The sequence below is a fragment of the Lepidochelys olivacea genome, assembly GCF_965140295.1.
Source record: "Lepidochelys olivacea isolate rLepOli2 genome assembly, chromosome: 4".
Classification (NCBI taxonomy): Eukaryota; Metazoa; Chordata; order Testudines; family Cheloniidae; genus Lepidochelys; species Lepidochelys olivacea.
The window spans coordinates 118,033,315-118,060,580 of NC_140414.1; the positions used below are offsets into that span (position 1 = coordinate 118,033,315).

At 43.9% G+C, this 27,266-nt stretch overlaps 1 protein-coding gene across 1 annotated transcript; it reads right to left on the reverse strand.

Annotated features, from left to right (window-relative positions):
- Positions 1 to 444: 444 nt before the first annotated feature.
- Positions 445 to 27,266, reverse strand: LAP3 (leucine aminopeptidase 3). Its single transcript, XM_084627456.1, has 13 exons — positions 26,926 to 27,266; positions 25,545 to 25,660; positions 25,134 to 25,188; positions 23,403 to 23,508; positions 18,070 to 18,229; positions 16,102 to 16,266; positions 15,097 to 15,255; positions 12,163 to 12,287; positions 10,827 to 10,915; positions 7,785 to 7,887; positions 4,224 to 4,303; positions 3,371 to 3,483; positions 445 to 1,550 (listed from the first exon to the last, which is right to left on the reverse strand). The coding sequence occupies exons 1-13, from the start codon at positions 27,055 to 27,057 to the stop codon at positions 1,355 to 1,357; spliced, it is 1,599 nt and encodes a 532-aa protein (XP_084483582.1). The 5' UTR covers positions 27,058 to 27,266; the 3' UTR covers positions 445 to 1,354.

Sequence of the window (27,266 nt, forward strand, 5' to 3'; positions counted from 1 at the left end):
GCTGAGCCTGTATCTATGGCACTCAGATGCCACATCTGCTGTGAATTCTTGGGGCCAACCATGGTTACAGGAAGCAAAACAGGGGTGCTGTCCTCTAAACAATTAGCCAGCCACAATTAAGTCCTGACTGAACTGCAGTTGGGAAATTTACAGGTGTCAGGGGAATACTAATATGAGGGCTCAGATTTCAGAAATTAGAATTCAGATGATGTCACCTGATGGTGCAGACTGATCAGTAAAAAAAAAGAGTAGTGTTAGTCTCTGTAAACTCCTCTATTTAAATACACTGACACACTGCACATTAGAAAAGCTGTTCCTCTTACTGACACACACTCCAAGAAAAAGTTTTTCTTTAAACAATCCCTCCCCTAAAACTGTGATCAGATTGAGAGTACCATTAACTATGGTATTACACAACCAAGAAGTTACCCAAATCAAAAACAGTCATGTTAATTTCAGCTTTATTGAAGGCACAAGAGAAAAATCAATGCAAGCACAATGAAAAAAGCAAAACCACCATAGGGAGACAAATTTTTATGCCAAGCTTTTTGAGAGGAATTATAAACAACTGCAGGAAATTGTTTAATTTCCATTAATTATGCTCAATAAATTGGCATCTCATATAGACATTGGCAAGATAATCCATCTCCCTGACAACATAGGAAGGTTCCTTACAGCTTATTTTCTGGTTCATTATCTAGTTTAAGATACCTCTAGCAATGGAGTCTCCCAATACCTAATAAAACACTACCATGGATTAGCTGATTAAACAGATGGTAACAGTACCTCTAGCTTCTTCCAGTATGTTGTTCTGACAAAATTTCTGTCAAACACTATCCAGACTTATTCTTCCATGTATGGTATATCCAAAACACAGAAGAAGGGCCATGATTCCAGATTAATGGTTTTATAGTGGAGGCTACATTATACTGTTTAGACAAAAGAACTTGCTAAAGCAACTAAAAAGGTAGATTTATTGTTTGTGACCATTACACAGATCACTACTACTTATACATCTGAACACAAATCCAGATGTTTACAATGATCTTTTTTCAGTATTAAATGTCTAAAAATAGTTCAAACAGAACTTCTCACCTTCAACAGCATAAAATGGGAAGAGGGAACCTCAACTATGGGATATTCTTACTCAGTAAGAACGGTTTATAAAATGCATTTGTCTTTCATCATTATATCTTTTTAGATTATGGGAAGTATTCCTGGATTGCAGACCTACTTCCACATTTGGCATTTTATCAGTGTACACATGCCATAGGCCATTAACTCGTTTTAAAACAAATTTTAAGATTAATTGAAGTAGACAGGTGGAGTGGAAGATTACAGAATTAGTATTTTACTAGACACTTCGCTGGTCTTGGCTCAAGCGTGTAGCAAACTCTACTAATGTTCGCGTGGGTCGTCCTGCCATGCCTTTTCGAAGATAAGGAACCTCATCTTTATTTGACATCACACCAGCAATATCTAAATGAGCCCAGTTAGCTGCAGTCACAAATTCTTTCAGGAAGGCAGCAGCTGTGCATGCACCTCCAGCTCTGTTGAGGGAGGAGGGAGAAGAGAAAGAAGAAAAAAAAAAAAGTGGATTTTTAAAAACTTTAAACAACTCTAAATCAACAATAAAATGCACACTGAATGGTTAGCTACTCTCCAGCAACTGGGGTTCTTCAATATGTTCAGTGTGGATCCACTGAAGGTGTGCATGCACCTCATGATTGGAAGCTTCTGCATAGCCGTGTCTGTCAGAGCTGTAGATGCACCCTGTGCCATCTAATGCTTCCACACAAGGGCATAAAGGGTGAAGCAGCTGGAACTCTCCCTCAGTTCTCTCAATTAAAAGCTGAGAACTTCAAAAAGTGGGGACTGAGGGCAGGGCAGATCCACAACATCTCAAAAGAACCACAGGGTAAGAAACCATTCTTCCTTCTTCAAGTATGCATCAGTGTGGATCCCACTGTCGGTAAGTGGCAAGCAGTATCACCTCAGGATGGTGGAACTGAAGAGTCTCAGCTTCAAATAATGACAGAAGCACTTGGCATCAGACCTGGCTGCCATGTTAAGGACATTATGTTTAACACAAGTCAACGGGTTGCTCAACATCGCTCTGTTGTAGATCTCAGATACTAGCATGCTTCTCAACCAAGCTGACAACACTGCCTGTGCCCTGGTGTAGAGTGTGTCTTGGTGTTTGTAGGGAGAGGCTTGCCAGTTATCTGATGGCAAGTGGAAATACATTGCTTTTGTCCACTGCTTTTGTCCAAAATGTCACATAGGCCCACAAAGAGGTGGAGAGGATCTAGAGTATGTTGCTTTTCTCCTTGTGTTGAGTGTGGTTTCAGGAACAAGACTGGAAGATTAACTGATTGATTTAGGTGAAATTCTGAGACCACTTCAGGGAAGAATTTGGGGTGCTGTCTCAGCATCACTGTGTCCCTGTGAAAGAAGGTGTAAGGAGGTCTAGCTCTGAGAGCTTGGAGCTCATTAGCCCTCTCTTCTGAGGTAACAGCCACTTGAGGGTAAGATGATGTACCAAGCAATCAGACAGCAGCTCAAAAGGATGCTCCATGAGCTTCCGGAGAATAATGTTGAGATTCTGTGCAGAAGCTGGCTGACAGATGGCTGAGTATGCAGGAGGTCTTTGAGAAAACTGATGGAGAGTTGTGGCTGCCCTTTACACATTCAGACAAGGTGCATGCATGGCCCCCCAATATTCAAAAGATTATGATTTTGTGACATGATGCACGTGAACCTCTATGTGGGATCCACACTAACACGCACTTGAAGAACACAGTAATACTCAATGTTTGGTAGAATTACAGAGCCATGTGCCTGTTTAAACATAATATTACCCCTCCCCCAGACCTGTAAAGTGATAGTACTGATGTTCTGTTCCCCAGCTTCCAGATATGCTGGTTACATCATTTTAAGATGGTAGAGCTTCTTTTCTTTGGTGAAGCTGGCCCACTCTCAGCCCTCTTTGCAGAGAAACATGCCCCTAGGGCAAACTCTCCATGCTTCCTGGTGTGCAAGGACTGGACTCTTAAATACTCATTGGGCAGGACACAGAGTGGGGGTGGGTAGGTTCATTGTGTGCTCGCCCCCTGAACAAGAGTCGTTGTCACCATCTGGTCCTAAATGGACAAATAAAGATTTGGCTCTATATTTTAGCAATTTTTAAAAGTAAAAATACTGAAATCCCAACTCCTGTTTTAAAATCTAACTGTACTAGTGACTGTTAGCGCAAGTTCAAAGTATTCCAATAACTATGGAAATGCTGGCTATTTCTAAAGCAACAATGTGATGATAAATAAGTGTATCAGTCAAGAAAGCGTTGCTGCATTTCAGTTAAGTAATGTACCTGCTATATTTTCCAACATTACTGAGGTCTGCAAGTGGACAATCGGTAACTTGTTTTGTGTAATGTTCAAAGAGAGGCATTCTCCAAACGCGGTCCCCTGTCAAAATACTGGCCTGCAGAAGAAACAACTGTTATACTTGGGGCAAAATTGATGTGGTATTTTTTGTTTAGATTAACTCTGCAAGTACTGTAATGTATACTGCAATCGCAGCTTTGGGTGGACTGGGTAGTTATCAAACCACTTTGAAATTAGTAACACAAGATAACTTCAGAAAGATAACTTCACAAGATAACATCTGAAAAAAATATGCTAAAACAGTAAAAGATGAAACTCAATTTTAGATGCTTTAAATTTTGCCCTCCGTGATTATGATGAAAAAGAGCCAATTTTCTGCAAGACACTTTTCTGCTGGTAATGCAGATTTTTCATAAATCACTTCCTTTGGAGAATTCCCTCAGGAATTTCAGTTTGACCATATATTAGGCATTTTTAAGAATTTAATGAATGACACATAATCAAGACCAATTCACCTTTTAACACAAGTTACTGGCAACCAGTAGATCTAGAGCTTATAATTAAGCAATAAACCATAGGAGGGTGTGTATCCTTGAGACACAGGTGCATGCCACTAGTGGACTGTAAGCTACCCAAGAAGTGTATCAATGGTCCTGCAATTCATACACACATACAACCTATGCTTCTCAATTAAATGCAATATTAACCCCCCCCCACAAAAAACCCCACTATATTTTAAAATTTAATACAATATCTATCATCTGACTTATATAAGAGACCTTCAGGAACATATATACCTAACATTTAAAGAAAAAAAAAGTCCACCGTATGGCCTACCTCATAAAGGTGAGTCCAAAGCCAAGATGAATTGGTAAAAACTCCAGTCGCAGCAGATCCTAATGCTACATCCATGGCACCTATAAAATACCACCCTGTAAATTATACCTCTTGCTCTTGGAGATGGAGCAGAACATTTCTTTTGCATTCTACCTTCCAATTGTATTTTTTAAGATGATTTCCCGTCCTCCTTATCCCTAATTCCTACCTTGGACACTTGGAGTCTTGGTACTCTTGCATTTATTTGGAAAAGTATTATTGAAAACCTGCTCCTTTGTTAATTAGTAATAGGCCCAATTGTGCCCTCTGGTCGCCCAGATGGAGACAGATGTCATCCCTCTCACATGGAAGGGAAGGGGCAGACATCTCCACAACAGCATCCCCCGTTGCCCAGGACCCAGCGGAAGGCTGTCTGGATGGAAGGGAGCAGGCTGACACACACTATGTCCCCTGTATCATGATCATCAGGCAAGAATGGAAGCGCAATCCAGGTCTTTTTAGCAACACGAATTCCCCTTTCAGGAGGCTAAACCCTAATAGTACAGATAGAATGCAGTGAAAAAAGACAAGCTCCCAAAATACCACAGTAGATGGCCCTAATCTCCTATAGATCCCTAGGCACAAGAAATCATCTAACACCCATTCCATAGTTCACACAACAATCTGAGAGGAAATTTGCATACTTCCTTCTCTTTATAACTGGCCTGCCATGGATTTCACCACAGAAAGGGGCGGTCTGGCCAATAACCTTAATATGGACTTTTTATCCAGCCAGTTATAGAAGTTCCTTGTCCTTCAGCTCTGTAATTACCATTTTGGGCACATTAAAGGCACACTGTCAGGTAACTGAAGGCCAAAATAATATTTTCTTATAGAAAACCTACAATAGAAATATTTTTATAAATTTGTAATGGCGTGGCACTCACCTCTCATGAGCACCCCATTCTGGTAGGGTGTGTCTGCAGTCTTTAAATAGTCCTGGCCCCGGTATCGGGCCGTACCCCCAGGGCTTCCTCCACGGAGGCAATGGTTTCACCTTCTTGGTCTACTTTGGCCCCAGCTCTTCAGCTGGGCCAATAAGTAGTTCAGTTCCCCTTCTGGGGGTTTCTCACTGTCTGATTGTAAGCCAGTTCCCCAGTGGCCAATGAGGGTAGAGGGGGACCCAGGCCTGCGCCCACTAATCTGGGTCCCAGGCCTAAGAACAACAGCCATGTGTTGCAGTGTCCCTTTAACTATACTGCTTTCAGTTACACGGACCATTTCCCTAGGTCCCAGCCTTTGCCAAAGCTTCACCCTTACCTCAGGGCTCATCTAAGTTCAGGTCCAGCAATCAGCCAGGAGCTCTCTTCAGTCCCCTAGTCGCTGCCAGCACTGAGTTGTCCGTGGTGCTGCAGTTCCCTTTGGCCAGCCAGGAGCACCAGCTGCACTCCTACAGCTCCTGCAAGGAGTTGACTATCTCTGGCTCTGCAGCTTCTTTTATATGGCCCTCTGGACCCTGACTGGCTGCTCCCTGCAGCCTCTCTGATTAGTTGATTACCCTGCAGTAACTCTAGGCTGCATGGAGGACTTCTCTACTGCTCCTTTCCTGGAATCAGTGTGGCAGGACCCTGAGGCCTCCAGTGGGGGGGGGGGGGGGGTCTTGGCCTAGTCCATGCCATCACAGAATTCTTACAAGTATTCAGTGAAACAGGTTTACTTGTTTGGAGTTTGAAATTCCCTTGCAGTGTTTGTAATCTAAACTTTTCAGCTTAAAAACCCACGAAAACTGAAGCTTGCATCACTGTCTAAAACAGAGTGAACAGAAGTCAACATGCTGATCCAGTTAAAGCGGGAAAACCCTATCAAGATATTGACCCACGTATAAAGGTAAAGGGCTTACACATTAGTATAACTGGTGCCACAGAGCTGCTTCTTGATGCTGACCCTTCTTGGGACACTCAGGGTATGTCTACACTGCAGACAGACACCCATGACTGCCCTGAGCCAGCTCACTCAGGCTCATGGAGGTCAGACTGCACAGCTATTTAACAGTGGTGTAGACATTTGGGCCAGGGCTCTAGGATCCTGCGAGGTGGAAAGATCTCAGAGCTATCTCAGGCTGCAGCCCAAGCCCAAATGTCTACACCGCAATTAAACAGCCCCACAGCCCAAGCCCTGTGAGCTTGAGCAAGCTGGCACAGGCAGTCACAGGTTTCTAACTGCAGTGTAGACATACCCTGAGTGCCCAGGTAATAATGAGGAGGCCTGTTTTAACAACAGAGCATACCAAAACTGAAAGGTCTGCAGGAAACCTGCACAGACCAAAAGCATGCAGCGCTTTGGCTCCTCTTCATCCCCATGACACCTAGATACCCTAGACAGAATCATTACTATCATGGTGGTGGCCATTACCTTCTCCTCCTCTGGGCTGTCAAGTACCTCAAGGGGAAGTTACTTTGTATAAGCCAGTAATCCTTGAATCAGCTTCCTCTGTGGCTGCAGAAGCTGGCATATACATGAGTATATATCGGGGTGGGCAAACTTTTTGGCTCGAGGGCCACTCCTGGGTGGGGAAATTGTATGCAGGGTCATGAATGTAGGGCTGGGGCAGGAGGTTGGGGTGCGAGGAGGATTGTGGTGTGCAGGAAGGGGCTCAGGGCAAGGGGTTGGGGTGCAGGAGCAGAGTGCGGGAGGGGGCTCAGGGTATGGCGGGGCTTAAGGCAGGGTGTTAGGAGGCTCAGGGCAGGAGGTTGGGGTGCGGGGTGCAGGAGGGGTGCTGCTTACCTCCAGCGGCTCCAGGGTGGCAGCGGCGCGCAGCGGGGCTAAGGCAGGCTCCCTGCCTGCCCTGGCCCCACGCTGCTCCCGGAAGTGGCCAGCATGTCCAGCAGTGGCTACTGGGGGTGGGGCGGGCAGGTAGCTCCGCCATGCGCTGCCGTCAACTGTGGGTACCACTCCCGAAGTTCCCAGAGGCCATGGTTTCTGGCCAATGGGAGCTGCAGGGGCCTGGTGCCTGCAGGCCAGGGCAGCACACAGAGACCTCTGCCCCCCGTCCTCCCAGGGGCCGCAGGGACGTGATGCTGGCCGCTTCTGGGAGTGGAGTGGGCCCAGGGCAGGTAGGGAGCCTGCCTTAGCCCTGCTGCGCCACAGGGCTGGAAATCCCATGGGCCGGACTGAAAGCCCTGACAGACCGAATCCGGCCCATGGGCTGTAGTTTGCCCTCCCCTGACATATATTAGCACAAGTGATTAAACAAATGTAATTTAAGGCATTATTAGACATATGCATAAATAATTCTTTGGTTTCACAGATGCATTTTAACCCAATTAAATACTGTTTGTAAACTACAGATTTCCTTTTTTTATGACAACTGCTTTACTGTGATGTATGTGAACAGAAAAGTTAAAAATATTAAAAATAAAATGTAAAAATAAAACTACAACATAATTCATGCATAAACAAGGAGGAAAAAATACACAAAGTTCTCATTTGTTAATGAAACTCCTAAGAAATGTGTTTAAGGAGTTAGTTTCTCATAATGAAAAACTTTTTTGCAACATGAAGCAGGAAAAGAAAGTTAGTTACCTGTTAATGTTGCAGCATTCACAATGGCCCTTGCATTAAAATTGTGGGCATAACAGAGAGCATCAGCTAATAGCAACCTTCCCTCTGCATCTGTGTTATCAACCTGTAGATACAAGAGAGGAGGGGAAAAAGCCATCTACTCACAAGTTCCCCTTTACTTGATTTGATTCTTAAAAATTCTTTTTAAAGAGACCATCTGGATTTTTGGCTATCAGGCTGAAAGTGATCCCTGTATTACAGCTTGTGTAATAACTGCAAGAAGTTGAAATTTACTTTCTAATATAAATACAAAACAAAACCAAAAAATATTTTGATGATCAATTATTTTTCAAAGTGATCTTAGGTAAGTGAACTAAAACAGGACACTAAAATCAACCCAAAATGGAGTTGTCAAGCATTCAGAAAAAGCTTATTTTTAATGTAAATCAGGGAACCTCACAGCATTGCTGCCAGGCCTCCCAGGCCAGGGCTCTTAGGTGTCAGCAGCATAGAGCAGGGCAGGAGGGTACAGCAGAAGATTGGTTGCTGTCCCCTGCAAAGCCCATGGAAATCCAATGGCTATTATCTAGCACAGGGTGGGCAAACTATGGCCCATAGGCCGGATCCGGCCCACCAGCTGTTTTAAGCCGACCCTCGAGCTCCCGCTGGGGAGCAGCGTCTTGAGCTTGTTCTGCTCCGGCCCTCCAGCCGGGAAGCAGGGTTGGGGGCCGCTCCACGCAGCTCCCGGAAGCAGGAGCCGGAGCGGGGCCATGATGCTATGTATAGGGGCAGCCAAGGGGCTCCGCTCTGCACACTGCCCCTGCCCCAAGCGCCACCTCCACAGCTCCCATTGGCTGGGAACTGCAACCAATGGGAGCTGCAGAGGTGGCGCCTGCGGACAGGGCAGCGCGCAGAGCCTCCTGGCCGCGGCTCCATGTAGGAGCTGGAGTGGGGACATGGCCGCTGCTTCCGGGAGCCACTTGAGGGAAGTGCCACCTGGAGCCTGCACTCCTGAGCCTCTCCCCGCGCCCCAAACCTCTGCCCCAGCCCTGATCCCCCTCCCGCCCTCCAAACCCCTCAATCCCAGCCTGGAGCACCCTCCTGCACCCCAAACCCCTCATTCCCAGCCCCACCCAGAGCCTGCACCCCCAGCCAGAGCCCTCATCCCCGTCCCCCACTTGCCCGCCCCAGTCCGCAGCCCCCTCCTACATCCTGAACCCCTCATATCTGGCCCCACCCTGGAGCCTGCCCCCCTACCAGAGCCCTCACCCTCACCCCCTCCCACACCCCGACCCCGATTTTGTGAGCATTCATGGCCCGCCATACAATTTCTATTCCCAGATGTGGCCCTCGGGCTAAAAAGTTTGCCCACCCCGATCTAGCAGCTGCAGGGGAACCTAGTCAGTGGAAACACAGATCCTACTGGAACTATATTGCCAGGAGGGAAAGGAAACTGTAGGGTAGCACAGAGGCAGGAGGCATCCCTGTAAATGGCTGTGATATCTGTAGATTCAGAGATCTACTTCCTTTGGTTCTTGAGGGCTCCTCCCTCCAAAAATCCCTGCCCCCTGCAGCCCCTCCTGTTTGAGGGGTTGCATTAGAGTGAACTCTGCCTGGTAACCCTTGTGGTGCTTTCCTGAGCCTCTGGTTCTTTCCAATGGGTTTCTTTATGGCAGGGGGTTTTGAGGCCCCTCAGAAGCACAATGGTTTAGAAACCGATAGTCATGCATATAGCTTGGTGAAGCCTCAAGGAAAGGAAAGGTTCCCAATGTCAAACTCATGAATGGGGGTAACAGAATTACATAGAAATTCTGGAAGGAGAAATATTGATTTGTCCATTAATTCCTACAGGGAAACAACAATCTATAGCATTAGGGCATGTGTTAAGATTTAACCAAATGGGGAATGGTTATGTATTTCAGATTAAACACAAAATATGTACTTTAGGCCCTGATTCTGCAAGCTGCTTTGCACAGCCCTGGTGTTATGGGATGCTCACTCCACCCAAGGCCTGGAGGGGTTAAGGTGGCTTGGCAGGCCAATTTAACTGCCCAGACTACACCTGAAGAAGGAGACAGGGAATAGGCCAGTAACTGGAAATGGGCTCAGCTAGACAGGAACAGGAAGTAGTCTACAGTCACTCCCTGGGAGGAAGAAGCTTGGGCTGGCAAACCCAGAGAGAGGGAGAAGCCAGAAAAATAGGAGAAGCCAGAAAAACAGCAGCAAGGGATAGGACCGTACAGATGTTGGCTGCTTGTTATAGGGTCCCTGGGCTGGAACCCAGTGTAGAGGGTGGGCCTGGTTTTCCCTACCAGCCACTGGGAAGTGACACAGGGTTTTGGAGATGCCAGCCTGACAGCTGGTCTGGAAGGCCTTTGAATTCCCCAGAAGGGGAGGACCTTAGTGACCTGGCCAGAGGGCCAAGCCATGAACAGGAAGCAGCAGCTCTGGGAGTGAGAAGAGCCGCAGGGTGAAAGAGCCGATGGGTAGACACACCGCCAAAGGAGGGCAGTGCCTGACAAGAGCTACCCCCAGAGCCACCAGGCAGAGTCATCATGTGCAGTGAGTGGCCCTCGCGACACCCGGGTTCTGCATATGTGGAGCAGTTTGTAGGGTCAATGCCTTGGTTATGTCAGCAGAAGAGTAATGCTCTTGTGTTTTACAAAAGAGGTGCCTGAAGAGGGCCTTGAAAATGTACCAAACGCAACTACCATTTTGCACACCATGTTTGAAGACTATCTTTAACTCTGGCTTTATAAGCACTATAACAGCCTCCTGTATGGATACAGCAGATTCTGGAAAATGTAAGTGACTGGGCTTTTTAGCTTTCCCTAGTCATTTATAATATTTTTGCAAATACAAACCCCCAAACCCCCCCCCCAACACTGAAAGAATGCTCTGTTAGCAATTTTAGTTACATGTATTTCTCATACTGTGTAAATTCACTAGTTTTTAAAAATAGTCTTTGTGCACTTATTATAACAGAAGTTGAAACGGTAAAACTTGATTGATTAGTAGGTTTGCAATGAATGTGTCTAAAACCAAATTTAAACACACACATACCTGGATTGTTTTTCCATTCTTGGCCCTAACAACATCTCCAGGCTTGCTTGCCCTACTGCTGGGCATATTTTCACAGAGAGGTGCCAAACCTGAGAGGGAAAAGAAAGAAATACTGCAGTGTACCATGGGTTTCTAAATTCAGCAGTTACAGAAAAGCTACTTAAAAGACAAGTCTTTACACTAAAATCACTTGTAACAGAAGGATAGCATTCTTGTCTGGAATTTACATACAATTTCTAGACTGGCACCTGAAATTTCCTGAAGAATGACATGTTCCAAATTTCCCCATTAGTGACATTTCTGCATTATACAATTAAGTCTGTACATTTATCTTTAACATGCTGCATTCATAGAAGCATAGACTATCAGGGTTGGAAGGGACCTCAGGAGGTCATCTAGTCCAACCCCCTGCTCAAAGCAGGACCAAGCCCCAAATTTTGCCCCAGATCCCTAAATGGCCTCCTCAAGGATTGAGCTCACAACCCTGGGTTTAGCAGACCAGTGCTCAAACCACTGAGCTATCCCTCCACTCACCTATGCTATTTTTACACCATGTGTTATACCTGATTTACATCAAGTGAGGACAGAATCAGGCACATTGTCTTGAAAAAGAGTTGTGAGCTTCTCATCTCAACGGTGAGGCTCCCGGTCAATAAGTTACTCCTTACAACATGTAGGCCTATATGCATATTTCATATGCTTATAAAGGGCTGTTTATTTCTGGAATTCTAAAGCTATCTGGGGAATTTCAAGAGCTTCTCATTCCAAACAAACATTTTACAGTGTCAAAAGAAAGAGATCCAGGGGAACCACTATATAGGACTGACATAAGGGCAGCTGGGGAAGATGGTAAAGAGCCCAAGTCAGTGCTCTGGTTCCAACTGTGGCTATAGTGACAAGGAACATGGTAGTCCACCAGTCATACACAAGGAGAAGCCCATGATCATGTGTTCTGGACAGAGCACACTAAAGAGGATAATGCTGGGCTGATGAAGTAGTTTTCAGAACTAACAAACATCTTTAATTCCCATAAAATTGGGGTTTCTCAAACTTGTTAGTTGTATCAACCTCCTCCTGGACATCCACTTTTGCTATTGTGTGAATCAACTCTTTTATTCACAGCTGCACAACATCCTGTGGCAACTACAACCAGTACTTATACGGAAAAATATTAAAAAGTGAGTTAGCTAATCACATCTCCATCCTTAAGAGTGGCTCCTATTTCCTTTCTTCCTGTTCTGCAGCAATGGCTAAAATAGATATTAAAATAGCTTTGCCCTAATGTAACATTTTAAAGCATATTTTCTGATATTTTCCCCTCTCCCCTGCAACTTACCAATTATATTAAGAGGTAGATTTAGTGTTGCTGCTGTCACAATAGCTGAACACACCGTTGCTGCTCCTCCCATATCTGCTCTCATTGCATCCATACCTGAAGAAGGCTTAAGTGAAATGCCACCACTGGGGATGCACAGATCAAGAATAGATGTTAACAGAAAATCTCATTCAGCACATAGAAGCCTCACACCACGTGCTTTAAAATAACTATTTTGTCCATCTGTATGTTTATGACAATAATATCAATAGTTCGTTATTTTTTAATTTTCTAGTATTCTAAAAAGCAATATATCTTGTTTTAGTAAAAGCTATCGCCTCATCAATTTAATCTGACACAATAAAACATCTCCCGGATAATCTGCAACATACTAAAAATGTAACCAGGCAAAACACACAATTACATTTAGGAAAACAAAGATAAATCAAAAGGATTTAACAGAGGGAAAGTGGTATCCCTAGTAAATCAGTTTAACTAAAGTGCAGAAGATGAATAAATTAGTCAGTAGTTAGGTCTTCCAGGTGAGAGAGTGGAGAGGAAATTCTGTAGGAAGAAAAAAAAACCAACCTATTTTCACTCTGCCAAAACACGCTACAGAAACAAAGCAGATGCTTCGATGACTGTAGACTAGGAAGCTTATACCTCATTTACAACTGTAACAAGGCCAAAAAAACCAAAATAAAAAACAAAAACAAACCCACAAGTCTGCTCTACATCTGCTGTTGGCCCACTGAGGCTCCATCTCGCCTTTGGAAGCAACAAGGTACAGCAGAACCTCAGAGCTACGAACGCCTCGGGAATGGAGGTTGTTTGGAACTCTGAACAAAACGTTACAATTGTTCTTCCAAAAGTTTACAATTGAACATTGACTTAATACAGCTTTGAAACTTTACCATGGAGAAGAAAAAATGCTGCTTTTAACCATCTTAATTTAAATGGAACAAGCACAGAAACAGTTTCCTTACCTTGGTTTTTTTTTTTTTCTTTTTCCCTTCAACTTTCCCTTTATTTTTAGGTAGTTTACATTTAACACAGTACTGTACTGTAATTGATTTAATTTTTTTTGGTCTCTACTGCTGCCTGATTGCGTACTTCTGGTTCCAAATCAGGTGTGTGGTTGACCAGTCAGTTCGTAACTCTGCTGCTCTGAGTTTGTAATACCAATTCTGCTTTATGCAGACGCTCAACCCTGCTGTGTTCCCAGGGAGAGTGGTAGTCTACCACATATGGCAAGTTCATGGGAATGATACGAAAGATACATGGAGCATGATAAAAGCATCTCCTTGTATATCATAATATTAGAGGGTCACTGGCAAGAATTCATCTGTGCCTGGCTGAGATCAGCAGCTCAGAGAATAAATGTTAACTAATTTCTGACACTGTAATCTCTACCTCCCTGGCAGAGTTCCAAAACTAGTCCATCTGAGCTAAAGAACCCTACCTTCCCTCCTGCCCATCACCAGGGTCACTGACGAGAAAGGGAAGGATAAAAAGCAGGGAGCCTCTTCACTTGGATCAGGAGACCCCTTTGTCTCTCCAGAACGATGGGGGTTGGCTGAGGCCCTCACACTAGCAGTCAGGATGGGAGAGTCCCAACTCACCCACTTACTCTGATGTATAGTAAAACATATATAAAACAAAATTACTATTGATATTGGGTCTCATCAGTTTCTCTCCACTTGCCCAGCACCATGTACAGCATGGGGGTTGCAGTAGCTTTCTTGGTCTCCATGGGGAGACAGATGGTTAAAAGATGGGCACTGCGCTGCACAGGAGGTGCAGAGCTCATGTAAGCAAGCACTCCTTTTGCCTCCTGAGCAGCTGCACACACACCAGGCCACAGGAATGTTTGGTTTTCATTTTGCTCTTGCACCAGAGGCTAAATTTTCCTCTGGAGCGGTTGGCCCACAGCACAGCAAGTGTATCTGACCTTCTGAAGTAACATTTGGATTTTCTGATTGGAATATGCTTCTCAAAGTTACTTTAAAGGTGAGATGCACATCTTTTTGTAAACAAATTTTTTAAAACTTCTCATTAAAATTTCAGACCAAGACAACAACATTGGCAAATGCAAAGCCTTGAAATTACTATTAAATACATTTGAGAACAAGAGCATTTAAAATCCATTCCTTTCTCATTCTCCTGACAAACCATAAGTTGAGGATGTTTCATTTCCCTTGAAACAGTTGATAAAGCCAAGCACTCATAGTAGTGGCCAACTTGTACAACTGAAACACAGGATCCCTATCTCTGAGTTTGGCAGAGAAGTGAAAAAGGGACAGGTTTTCAAACATCCTGTTTAAAATGCACTTATGTGCAATATTTAGGTCTCCATATATTCTGCTATGGGTTTGAGATCTTCAGCAAATTATTAAAGTTTTGCACAACCTGTAAAATTTTATGCTGTTGTGTTTTTAATATAATTTTACATACCAATTACTAATTCTCATTTGATGAATTTCCCCTGAAATGCTATTTGTAAGCATCACTAAACAGAAGCGGGCATAATGGATTATTTCCTCCATGAATAAAATAAAAGAAATTGCCAAACTCTTCTTGGTATTTTCCCAAATTTTGTTAAAGTAAGCTGTTCTGATTGGAGAATGTTTTCTTCTAGTCATTTGCAACAGAATATCGAATTGTAAATAGTAAGCGGGGTTGTTAATGGTTCAGGTTTCAAATATGGTTGATTTTTCAATGGAAATACCAAGAGGTCTATTACTAAATTTTATTGGATAATCTCTTTAATTTGTTGGCATACTTTACAAACAATAGATTGGTAAAGTGTTAGCTAATCTGCCTGTTTTGGGAGAAAAAGAGTGAGTGGCACAACGACAAATATTTTTGTAGTACCCACTTTTTTATAGGCACCTCAATTCCTCCACAATTGGATTATAGTTTTTGTTTCAGTCATAAAAATATTAGCAAACATACCTATCAAAGGTAACTCCTTTCCCAACAAACACTAACGGAGAGTCGCTTGCATTAGCACTGCCTGAATAGTGAATCTCCAAGAAGACTGGAGGCTCATCTGAACCCTTAGCTACACTCAAGAATGCTCCCATCTGTTGTTCTTCTATCCATGCTTTTGACCTATAATAAAAAAAGATTTTAATTAGAGCCATTACAAAAGACAAGAAAAAATATATACAAAAGATCATAACTCTTAAGAGTTTTAAACACATCTGTAAGCAATTTTATTTACCTAACTGACAGATTGCCAAGTAAAATCACTGTTTTTTATCCACTATTACTTCTTTGTTAAATAGAAAAACCACTTTCTCAAAGTTATTTTGTTTTCCTTTTTAAACTATTGTTTCCTGGTTTTCCACATTACAAATACCATGCCTTCCCTTCTCACCCTCTTGGCTGGAGGTGTGCGCTAAAATCTTTGGAGGACCTGAACAGTAATGTGACATGAGACTGCATCCACAAAGCAGCAGGGCACAGCCTGGTTCTACAGTTTCAAAGAAACTGCTACAGTTATGGGCAAATTCATAGAAACAGGTAATGAGAGTTTGCTTACCACCTCCAAAGGATAAGCAACTAAAACCAAGAAGAAGGGATGTATATTCACTGGGAAGTAATACAAAAAGATTGTCAGGCTTCCTCTTCCATAGTTTTTTAGAAGGCTTGTCATGTTACAAAAGTAGTTAACATTTTCGTCTTGTTTCTTTATTTTTGTCCCACCAGACTATTCTCTGCCTACTGTAGTGACTGGAAGTCCTGCTCTTAATACTGAGAATAACTTGCTATTTCTGGGAACCAACAAAGCTTTTATTTATTTTAAAGTTTACAGACTGTTACACAAATACTTTCCTTGCATTTGTCATAGTGAATGGCAAAAGGGTAAAAATGAGCAAACTCCAGAAACATTTTACATGCTGCATCTTAATTAATTACAACTTACAGAGAAGGAATGATTTAAATTGAACTTACCTTATATGGACCTTCACATTGCTATTGACACTTCTGAGTTTCTGTTCAATAACTTCAGCAAATTTCATCGGTGTTATATAATTAGCAGGGGCCTCCATCAAGTAGCGAGCCAGGTTTTGACCCTCAGCAAACATGACACCTTTCTGCCAGGCTTCCTTGCCATCACTAAACAAACACCACATAATTATAATTGAACCCTTGCAAAAATAAGATTGTCAGTATTCAATTGTCTATATTTTGAAAAGAAAGCTGCCCCACGAAGGGAAGGTGAGAAGGAATGTTACATTAGCTCTATTATTATAGGAACATGGGAACTGCCGTACTGGGTGAGACCTGAAGTCCACCTAACCTAGTTGAGTACCTGTCTATGGCAATGGTCAGCACTAGATTTTCAGAGGAAGGTGCAAGAACCCTGCAGTAGAAGATATGGGATACTCTCTGCACCCACATTACGTCTCATAATAGTTAGAGATTGGCTTAAGCCATGAAGCATGACGTTTAATATCCCTTCCAAAATGTGTGTTCACAGTAACAACAACTCTGGACATTCTTATTCTCCACATACCTGTCCAATCCATTTTTGAATCTTGCTAAAATTATGATTATGAGTTGATAAAGGTGGAGCTTGGATAGTGGGATCCCCACTTCAAAGCATAGTTCTGGTCACTGAACTGTCAACAGTCACAGTAAAGTGTTCATAGAGGGATATCCCTAAATCCTACCTATGCTGTGCTATCTAGGCGCTCGCAACACTACTATGAAGAATGGAAGTACTATTTCCCCATTTTACAGATGGAAACCTGAGACACCCAGAAAATAAATGATTGGCTCAGAGTTGAACAGGGGAAGTCTGTGGCAGAGCTGGAATTGAACCTAACTCTTCTTAATCCCACTCCAGAGCCTTAGCCACAAAGCCACCCATGTCTTGAGAAGTTAGTTGTTTCATAAAGACCAATAATCCTGAGCGACTCTCAAGGTATCTGTTGCCCTGGGAAATGGATGAGTGTGACACTGAGGCGTATCAGTATAGGATTAGGTTGAGAGATTTTCCAAGACTACTACTTCGCAGGGTGCAGCTTCCCTCTTTCAAGGAAGGAGCTGTCCTAGTGCATATCTGGGATTCAGTCCCTAGGAGCAGGGAAGATGTGGGAGGCTGGTAGGGGCCTCCCTAAAAGAAGCCATTGAATTATTCTGAGGAAGTGCTATATTACTGAGAGAAGTTCTGTTGTTGTCTCATCTCCCAAGGAGAGGTCAATGCCATTCAGAATCCAAAAGGAGCGTGTGTGTCATTTTTCTTGTTGCATACTAAATACATTGCCTATCACAGTGTATCTAGTGATTTATGTAAGACATGCTGGGGTTCAAGAGCTTATCAGAACTCAAAAAAGAATCAGATATTTCTGAACAACAAAATAAACAGAGGAGATATAAATCCATGCACTCCAGGGCACATACCAACCTCTAACTAACAAAGGTTAGGAAGTGTCTTCCCCTGTGGATCCAGTGTTGTAATTGTTCATTAGGTTTCTTGCAACTTCTTCTGACATACCTGGTACTGGCCACTGCTAGAGACAAGGTGTCAAGTGGAACTCTGGTGTGATCTGCTACAGCATTTCTCATGTCTTAGAAGGGTTTGTTCATTGAGTAAGAGAATGAACTCCTGCACTTCTGAGTTTTTGATATCATTAAAAGGACTGTACACATCATAAAACAGACAGAGTGGTTTTTCCCCCTTCTTTCTTAATCCCAGACCCTTTTCTGCTTCAGGGAAGCACTTATGAGAGGAAAAACAAACAAACATGACACACTATTAATGGTAATTAGACATGCAAAGCAAATGCTGTAAAGATGTCTCTGCTGCTAAAATATTTTATGCAACACCAACTAAAAGAGAGGTGGGGGAAAAGGGAGTGATACATACTCTAGGTATCCAAATGTTTCACAAATAAAACTTTAGTTTGTCATCACCTTCCATGTAGCTGAGCAGTAACTACAGGTTTCTTTTTTTGCTTAAGTTCATTGTATTCATATAGCCCAAGAACAGCTCCTTCTGCAGCAGACTGAGCATCTCCACAGGGGTCTACTTCAACACAAGGTACCTCCAGGTCCTGAACTTGTCTGCATCCAACTGGAAAATACAATACATCAATACGTGAATACTGACTGCAGCAGCAAAATGGATTCCGGAGGTAATTAATATAACTTTTCAAGGAAAGAACCCAGTTCTATTGACACCTGGTAGATTCTGGCATAAATCAGCTGAAAAAAATTTTCAATAGAGCAAAGCCTATAGCAGCAATTTTTAAAAAGCAGAGTATTGGTGGTTGTCGTACAACTGTGAACTTTGAATATAAGACTTATCAAGTAAGCAATTCAGCAAGGGTTGAAAGAGAAAACCAAAGTTCTTAAAACTACACAACTTTAAAGTATTTCAGGTGACCAAAGCCTGTAGCCATCAGAAATTAAGTTGTAATACAGTGTGTTGCTAGTATAGCTTAAGTAGCAATTAGTTTTTTAAAGTCACAACAGCCTTTTGATTCAAAAGGCACATCTACGTGCAGCAGAAAATATGAACGTATTCCATAGCCATCACATTTGTTTAAGAGGGACTCCCATATAGCACCCCTGCCTGGAAGCACCCTACTGCTGCAGGTTGTGGCATGACAGGCACACCTGCCTGAGTTTCCCTCTTTCAGTATCCCCAGTAACTCCACAACAACTCTACTACCCCCTCTTGGTGCTGGTTTATTACAGCAGCAAAACATACATAGTCCAAAACACAGGTGTTAGATCATATTAAAGAAGTTCTGTATTAAAATCACAAATGAGTTTGATTCCACATAGTTTACATTCCAGGGTATTACTAATTAAGAGGTCTCTTGGTTTTTGGTACGGTTTCTCTCCCTCTATGTGTGAAACTTGCAAGCTGCTAATTGTGTTAGTACATTCTAAGACAGAGTCTGTTCTCAAAGCAATTCTTTGTAACAACAACTACTCACACAGAGAGAGACTCAAAGCAATACTCTGTAACAACAGAAACAGCACCCAGAGACTCCCCGTCCTTTTGTTGTATTCATCTCACTTTGTTAACAATTGTGATTAAAATAGAGATAGAGGATGTATGTGGATGGATGCTTGGTGTGGATAATAACAATGATCAGGGTGGTGCCAGCCTAAGAATCCAGTGTCCATCGGCTGAAGAAGTGGAAATAACCAGAAGACCCCGGAGGGTAGACTGGAATCCACCCAACAACCTCAAGAATGGGAAAACAAAAGAACAAGATAACATCTGGCAGCACAGAGCCATCAGGAATGTGCCATCTGCTGATTGATTCAGCAACAGCATGATGAAGCAATTCCCATAGACTGGCATAGGAAGAATTCCTATAAAAATGGACTCTAGAAAGTGAGAACTTTGGGGTCTGATTCTGCAAACCAACTTCCAGGAGCATCAGATGAGCATCTGACAAGGCCCTGCTCCCTCCTCATGTCCAGGCCAGTGGCTTGGCATGAGCAATTCTAAGACTAGTAACTATAATAACAACCTTGCGCGCGCGGAGGGAGAGGGGGAGAGAGACTAAATATGAAATTGAATGGAATGTTATAGCTATAACTAACTGCTGACTATGATTCTTTCTGTATTCACAATAAATGTGGCATTTTGCCTTTTCCCCTTTAATAAGATCCTGCTGGTTTTTATTTTATTGGTATAACACAGGCTCCAAAACCCAAGCCTGTTTCTCACCCCAGTGTAGTCATTAAGATCACCTGTGGTCTTATTCCATGACATCCTACATACCACACGCTGGCATCTTCATCCATGCCCAGACTCTGTCAGTCTACTCCAGCCTTATACCAGAACAGCCCTTTCAAGTGGAGTGCAACCCTGATCTTCCCAGCAGGAACCCCTGCCAGTCTCTCTGCTCAGGAACATCCTTGCCAGGGCAGCATCCTTCACTCTTCTTAGCCCTCTCATGAGTCCTCTGGGACCAGATCTCCAGCCCTGTAGATGTCGGTGGGTAAGCCCCTCCACTGCTTGCCTGCCTTCAGCTCTCTTTGGCCCTTGGCTCTGGGTTACAGCCAGCAAGCAACTCTCCCTGCTGCTGCTTCTCCTGCTTCTGCCCTTTCCAGCCCTCACTCTCTGGCTTGGGGACATCAGTCAGCAAACCTGTCTTTCCTTTCTTTAGCCTTCAGCTTTCTCCCAAGTCCCAAACATACAATTTTTGGCAACTCTCACCTACCCCTGACTCCCATTAGGCATAGGCAGCTCTGATTCACCAGGTCTCTCCAACTCACTGAATCTCTTCCTGTGTGGGTCTCCCTGGTCTTTTACAGCCCCCAGGTGCTGTTCTCACTTAATTGGCCAACTAGGAGCACCTGTTCTGGCACAGGGGTGCTGGACCTACTTCATTTACTGGGGCCAACCACCCTGTGACAAGGACCGAGGTTAAAAGCGATATCCCTCTCAATTAAAATGCTAGAAAGCAAGGCTATACCAAATTATGAGACACCACATAAACATGCCCAGTGCTCACACAGCATGATTTCACTGATTGCAAGAGACAGACTTCACAAATCCACAAGGAACTTTCTTCAGCCCCCAGCTGATGGGGGGTGGGAAATGGGGGGGAAGGGTAAATATAGTGCCAATCTATAAAAAGGGAAATAAGGGCAACCTGGGGAATTATAGACCAGTTGGCTTCAGTGTTCCCTCTTAGTTTTCCAACCCATGTGTGGAATGAATTTTGTTACGTGCACCAATATGGAGGTGATGTATGACACATCACCTTCATATCGGTGCACATAACAAAATGCATGTGGTAGGGGTGGGGCCAAGGGACTCGGAGTATGGGAGGGGGCTCAGGACTGGGGCAGAGGGTTGGGGGCAGGGGTACGAGGGCTCCAGCTGGTGGTGCAGGCTCTGGGGTGGGGACGAGGGATTCAGAGTGTTGGATGGGGCTCATGACTACGGCAGAGGGTTGGGGGCTGGGTTGTGAGGGCTCTGGCTGGGGGTGCAGGCTCCGAGGTGGGACCAGGGATGAGGGGTTTGTGGTGCAGGAGGGTGCTCCGGGGTTACAGCGGGGAGAGAGGACCCTCCCCAGCTCTCTCCCTGTAACAGCACCTGGGCTGGGGAGGAGAGATGCCTCTTCCCACCATAGCAGCTCCAGGGCTGGGGCCACAGGATAGGTGCCCCTCCCCCAGCCCCCACAGGTCTGGCTGGGGCTGGGTTCAGGGAGGGCCACCCCATGACAGGTCTGGTCTGGGCCCCCCTGGCCGTGGCTGGGTCCGGGCTAGGTTGGGGCTGGGGCGCCCCTCTCCCGGCAGGTCCCCAGGTGGGTTCCCTGAGCACCTGCACAGCACTAAATAGGCTGCTGCATAGCCACGCGGCTTCGCAGGTTCCTGGGAATTTAGGTCAGCTTAACTTCAGGACCCAGAAAGATAATGGAGCAAATAATCAAGCAATCAATTTGCAAACATCTATAAGATAATAAGGTGATAAGTAAGAGTCACCGTGGATTTGTCAAGAACAAATCACATCAAACCAACCTAATATCCTTCTCTGACATGGTAACAAGCCTTGTGGATAGGGAGAAGTGGTAGATGTGGTTTATCTTGAATTTAGTAAGGCTTTTGATACTGTCTCACATGAACTTCTCATAAACAAATTAGGGAAATACAACCTAGATGGAGCTACTATAAAGTGGGTGCGTAACTGGTTGGAAAACCGTTCCCAGAGAGTAGTTATCAGTGGTTCACATTCAAGCTGAAAGGACATATCAAGTGGAGTCCTGCAGGAATAAGTTCTGGATCTGGTTCTGTTCAATATCTTCATCTGTGTATGATACCAAGCTGGGAGGGGATGCAAGTGCTTTGAAGGATAGGATTAAAATTCAAAAAGGATTTGCACAAACTGGAGAAATGGTCTGAAGAAAACAGGATGAAATTCAATTAGGACAAATGAAAAGTACTCCACGCAGGAAGGAACCATCAGTCACATGCATATAAAATGGGAAATGACTGCCTAGGAAGGAGTACTGCGGAAAGGAATCTGTGGGTCATAGTGGATCACAAGCTAAATATGAGTCAACCGTGTAACACTGTTGCAAAAAAAGCAAATATTTTGTGATTTATTAGCAAAAGTGTAGTAAGCAAGACACAAAAAGTAATTCTTCCACTCTACTCTGCACTCACTAGGCCTCAACTGGAATATTGTGTCCAGTTCTGGGTGCCACACTTCAGGAAAGATGTGGACAAATTGGAGAAAGTCTACAGAAGAGCAACAAAAATGATTAAAGGTCTAGAAAACATGACTTATGAGGAAAGATTGAAAAAATTGGGTGTGTTTAGTCTGGAGAAGAGAAGACAGAAGGGGGCCATGATAACAAGTTTCAAGTACATAAAAAGTATTAACAAGGAGGAGGGAGAAAAATTGTTCTCCTTAACCTCTGAGGAAAGGACAAGAAGCAATAAGCTTAAATTGCATCAAGGGCGGTTTAGGTTAGACATTCTGAAAAATTGTCAGGGTAGTTAAGCATGGGAATAAATTTTCCTAGAGAGGTTGTGGAATCTCCGTTACAGGAGATTTTTAAGATAAGGTTAGACAAACACCTGTCAGGATGGGTTAGCTAATACTTAGTCCTGCCATGAATGAATGGGACTGGACTAGATGACCTCCCTTCCAGGCCTACGATTCTATGATGAGGAAACACAAAATATATCATGTTATATTGTCAAGGATATCAAAAAGTCTTAATTACCACCTAAGCAACAGCAGAAAACATTTAAGGTTGTCATATGTGCACAGGTTAGGGGCACATGGTTATAATCTCGTCAATTTCACTGATCCTCACATGGTGAAGTGAAAGTGACAAGGGTCTTTTCAATTTCATGCTACTTGGGAAAGCTATGAGAAGCAGATACTGGAGTTGTTTGTTTGCAGACTTAGGAAGACTACTCTGCATTGATTGTTATTTGGAAGGTTCTCCACAACCATAAAGCTATAGTTTGGGAGTTGGAGAGAGGGGAGGGTTGTTTTTTTTTTTAAATTGTGGAAAATACATATTCTGCAAAAAATTAAAGGACTCGGCCCTTTTCTCACCAGGGAACCCTTCCCACTTTTCAGCGGTGAGTGAATTTTCCAAGCCATGCATTAGGTCTTATGCTTTAAAACAAAATGTGTTATGGCCTGTTTGATTTAAGCTCATGTGCTTCACCGAAAATGGAATGTATCACATTACAGTAGGGCTTTAATAGATCAAATACTTGCAACAGAAACAAATATTAAATGAAAATAAGTTAACCTGCAACAGCTGTCCGAATGTTTTCTTTGTCCTCATTCCAGTTTTCCTGATCATTTACTCCAGCAGCCTTCTTACCCAAGCCGACAACTACAATGCTTGGAAAATCCTGAGCAAAACCAACACACAAGTGGATTTAATTTCTTCACTCTGATAACCATGATGTAAGGTTAATATCAGTTATAAAGAGTATTCTTTTTAAATGAAGGCAAACATAACCTGAAAATGTATCCATTATCGTTAGTATGTCATTATGATAGCGATCTCCTCTCTACCTGTCATAAGCAGATGGACAAATTCACGGTTATCTAATTGTTAATATTTATGTGTATTGTTGTGGGGCCTAGAAGACCCAGTGTCCCATTGTGCTAAGCCCTATACACACACACTGAGAAGTTGGTGTCTGCCCCAAAAAGCAATCTAAGTAATAAGACTGTTCTTATTGGTTAGGGCTTTATGTTCAGTATAACATGATGAGGTCTGTGCACTTTTCAGCCTGTCCCCACCTATTAGTCTACACAGCATGGCAGGATGCCTCCATCCTGAGCAAGGGTATTTACTTTTGTGGCCGCTCCACAATTCAAGGGCAGCAGGCCACTGGCTAACTGATTCTCTACACACATACCCCTACCTTTTGAGCACTACAGAGAGCAAGGAGAAAAAGTCTCAAAAGGGCAATCTGTCTTTTCCCACCTTACCACTGTTGAGAGCTCTTTCTAGTGCTGCTATGCACTGAAAAATTATTTAAAATGTGATGTGTCTCCATCCACAAAGATATAGAGGTGGACGGATCCCCACTCCTCCTGAGCAGGATGAAGTTAGGCGAACTTGAGGTCTCCTCACACTTCTATTACAAATACTATGCTCTTTCAGTTTATAACAACAACGAGGAGTCCGGTGGCACCTTAAAGACTAACAGATTTATTCGGAGACAGGTTTCAGCCTGGTAGCCGTGTTAGTCTGTATCAGTAAAAAGAACGAGGAGTACTTGTGGCGCCTTAGAGACTAACAAATTTATTTGAGCATAAGCTTTTGAGAGTAACAAACCACTTCTTCAGATGCAACTGAAGAAGTGGTTTTTTACCCACAAAAGCTTATATCCAAATAAAGCTGTTAGTCTTTAAGGTGCCACCGGACTCCTCACTGTTTTTGTGGATACAGACTAACATGGATACCCCTCTGATACAGTTTATAATAATCATTTTTAAAACTGCTGCACCACGAAACATCCAGCTCACAAGAGACTGCAGCTAGTATAAGCTTTCCAGCCCAGCTACAGCCAACAGTGATTTGAACGGTTTTCTTTTTATCACTTTTTCATTCTCTTGGGAGAGAATTGTGTAGGGTCCAATTCTGCAGCCTTTTCATGCAAGGAATCCCTACTTACTTTAATGGCAGTTCCACATGCTACAGAATTGGGATTTTGGGACCTGATCTAATCTCCAGTAAAATCCATGGGAGTCTTTCCACTGACTCTGTCAGTTGGATTGGGCCCTTGTAGAGGAACTTAGATAGAGAAGGCAAAAATCACTAAAAGTATTTCTTTGAAATTTTAGAAAAACCACAGTATAGCAACACATTAAATTCAAACACCACAGTATTTAATGACAAAGTATAACATTCTGTTGTAATAATATGCTGCGCCCAGAATGAGCTTATAATAAGGAATAATGCCAAGACTCAAATTCAAGCCACCCACTAGTCATTATACTCATAAAAATTCAAGTTTCATACCTGATGCAAGCCATGAAATAGGCGTGTTTTGCCTTTCTTCAAAGAAGGCCCAGATCTAGAACACAAAAAAGTGCCATGAGCTCTTTTAAAACAGAGATCCTGATTTCTGTGGTAATAATTTTATTCTCCGGTCATGCAATATCACTCAACTCCATACAGGAACATTGGATCAGAACGGATTCAAAGGAAAAAACATATCACCAACAGAATCATCACCACCACCACTTTCTGCAGCCCTGTTTTTTCATTAGAGGTCCCCTTATCTGATTACTGACTTAATTCTGTTTAGCAAGAGAGATATGAATGTCAATGCATGAGGTGGTATGGCTGCAAACTAGAACAATGAATAAAGATGTATTTTCTGTGTTTACACTATCTTAAAAAATATAAGAAACTGATCTAAACACTTACATGGACAATAGCTCTGTCAGCTTTCCAGATACAAGTCTATCAAAACTCTCTCCAGCATTAGTAAATTGAGGAACCGCCTCTTCTTTTTCTTTTGCATAGACTCCTAAGATGAGGCCCTTTTAAAAAAAACAAAAAATACACTAATGCAAGATACTCTTTTCTAAACAATATATATTGAGATTTGATAAATGTTTCTGAACATAACCATAACACTGTATGAAATAGGTTTAGTGAACTCAGTTTATTAAATAATCGAGAGTCTAAAGTCCAGATTAGATAAATCAGGATACAAGCCAAGACCAAAAGTAACATTCTTTAAACAGGAGAAAGAAAGAGATAGAATATGAATAATTCCATGCTTCAGATCATGGTGCTGCTTTTTAAAGGTATTTAGGTAAGTAGGGATACAGGCGCTTTATAAAAATCACACTAAGCACCTACCTGAATTTTGACACCCTCAATACCTTTAAAAATCTGGCTCACCATGTACAAAAAGAAAAGGAGTACTTGTGGCACCTTAGAGACTAACCAATTTATTTGAGCATAAGCTTTTGTGAGCTACAGTATCATCCGATGAAGTGAGCTGTAGCTCACGAAAGCTTATGCTCAAATAAATTGGTTAGTCTCTAAGGTGCCACTAGTACTCCTTTTCTTTTTGCGAATACAGACTAACACAGCTGCTACTCTGAAACCTATGTATAAAAATGAAGTTTCCAGACACTGATTTAAAATACAGGCTATTTTGCTTGTTAATTAACATTATCTCTGAACAGGCACATCCTGAAGAAAGGAAAAAGCTGCACTGTTTGCGACTGAGTCAGGGTCAAGGACATTATCAGGTGCATTAAGAAGGAAACAAAACCACCAAACAAGAGGAAATCAGGTGCAGGAGGGCTCTGCATTGGTAGCCGGTCGAAGACCAGCTGTCAACAGAGACCCTTACAAATAGCTCCAGAACGCCAAGGAGCGCCCCGAGTTGCTGACTCTGGCCCCAGTCCCACAAAGCCAGAGGTTTAACTCTGAGCACGACAGCCCTCGCAAGGGCTTCCACGCAACCGCTCCTGACTGCGCACATGATGGGGGCGTGTGAGTGCGGGGCAGCAGGTGAACCAGCGAGTGAAGAGGGCCGGGAAAAGCCGAGGGGGTGGAGGGGGGCTGATGACACTTAACCGGCAGCCTGGCCAGTCTTCACTGACCAGGGCGCCCGTCGGAGGACAGCCCAGCTACCGCCTCCCCACCCCTGCGGCGTCCGCTCTGCCGCTGGCATTTCCACCCTCGGGACACAGACACGCGTGGCCGGGCCAGCGCCTGCCTGCAGCTCGCCGCTCCCCTCCTCGCTCGGCCCCCAGCCCCCACGTGCTGGCGGCCCCGCACCCTTTACCTTGCGCCCCGCGCTGCTGCTGGAGCCCCGCGGGGAGGAAGAAGGCCCCCGGCCGGGGCAGCAGCAGGCGAAAGGGGGAGCCCGGCTGAGGCTGCCGTGAACGAGCCTCCTCAGCAGCAGCGGCAGCAGCATGACCCAGCCCGGCGGCGGCGGCAGCAGCGCGCGTCCCCGGCCGCTGCAGGGAGGCAAGGAAGCAGCGCGCGTGTCCCGCCCCTCTGACCTCGGCGCACGCCGCGTGCTTCGGGGGCTGGGCCTCGGCCTGGGGCTGCCGGGGACGCCCAGGAGCAAGGGGAGTTCCAGGGAGGCGGCGGGGGCCGGGCCGGGCCGGGCCGGGCGAGCGC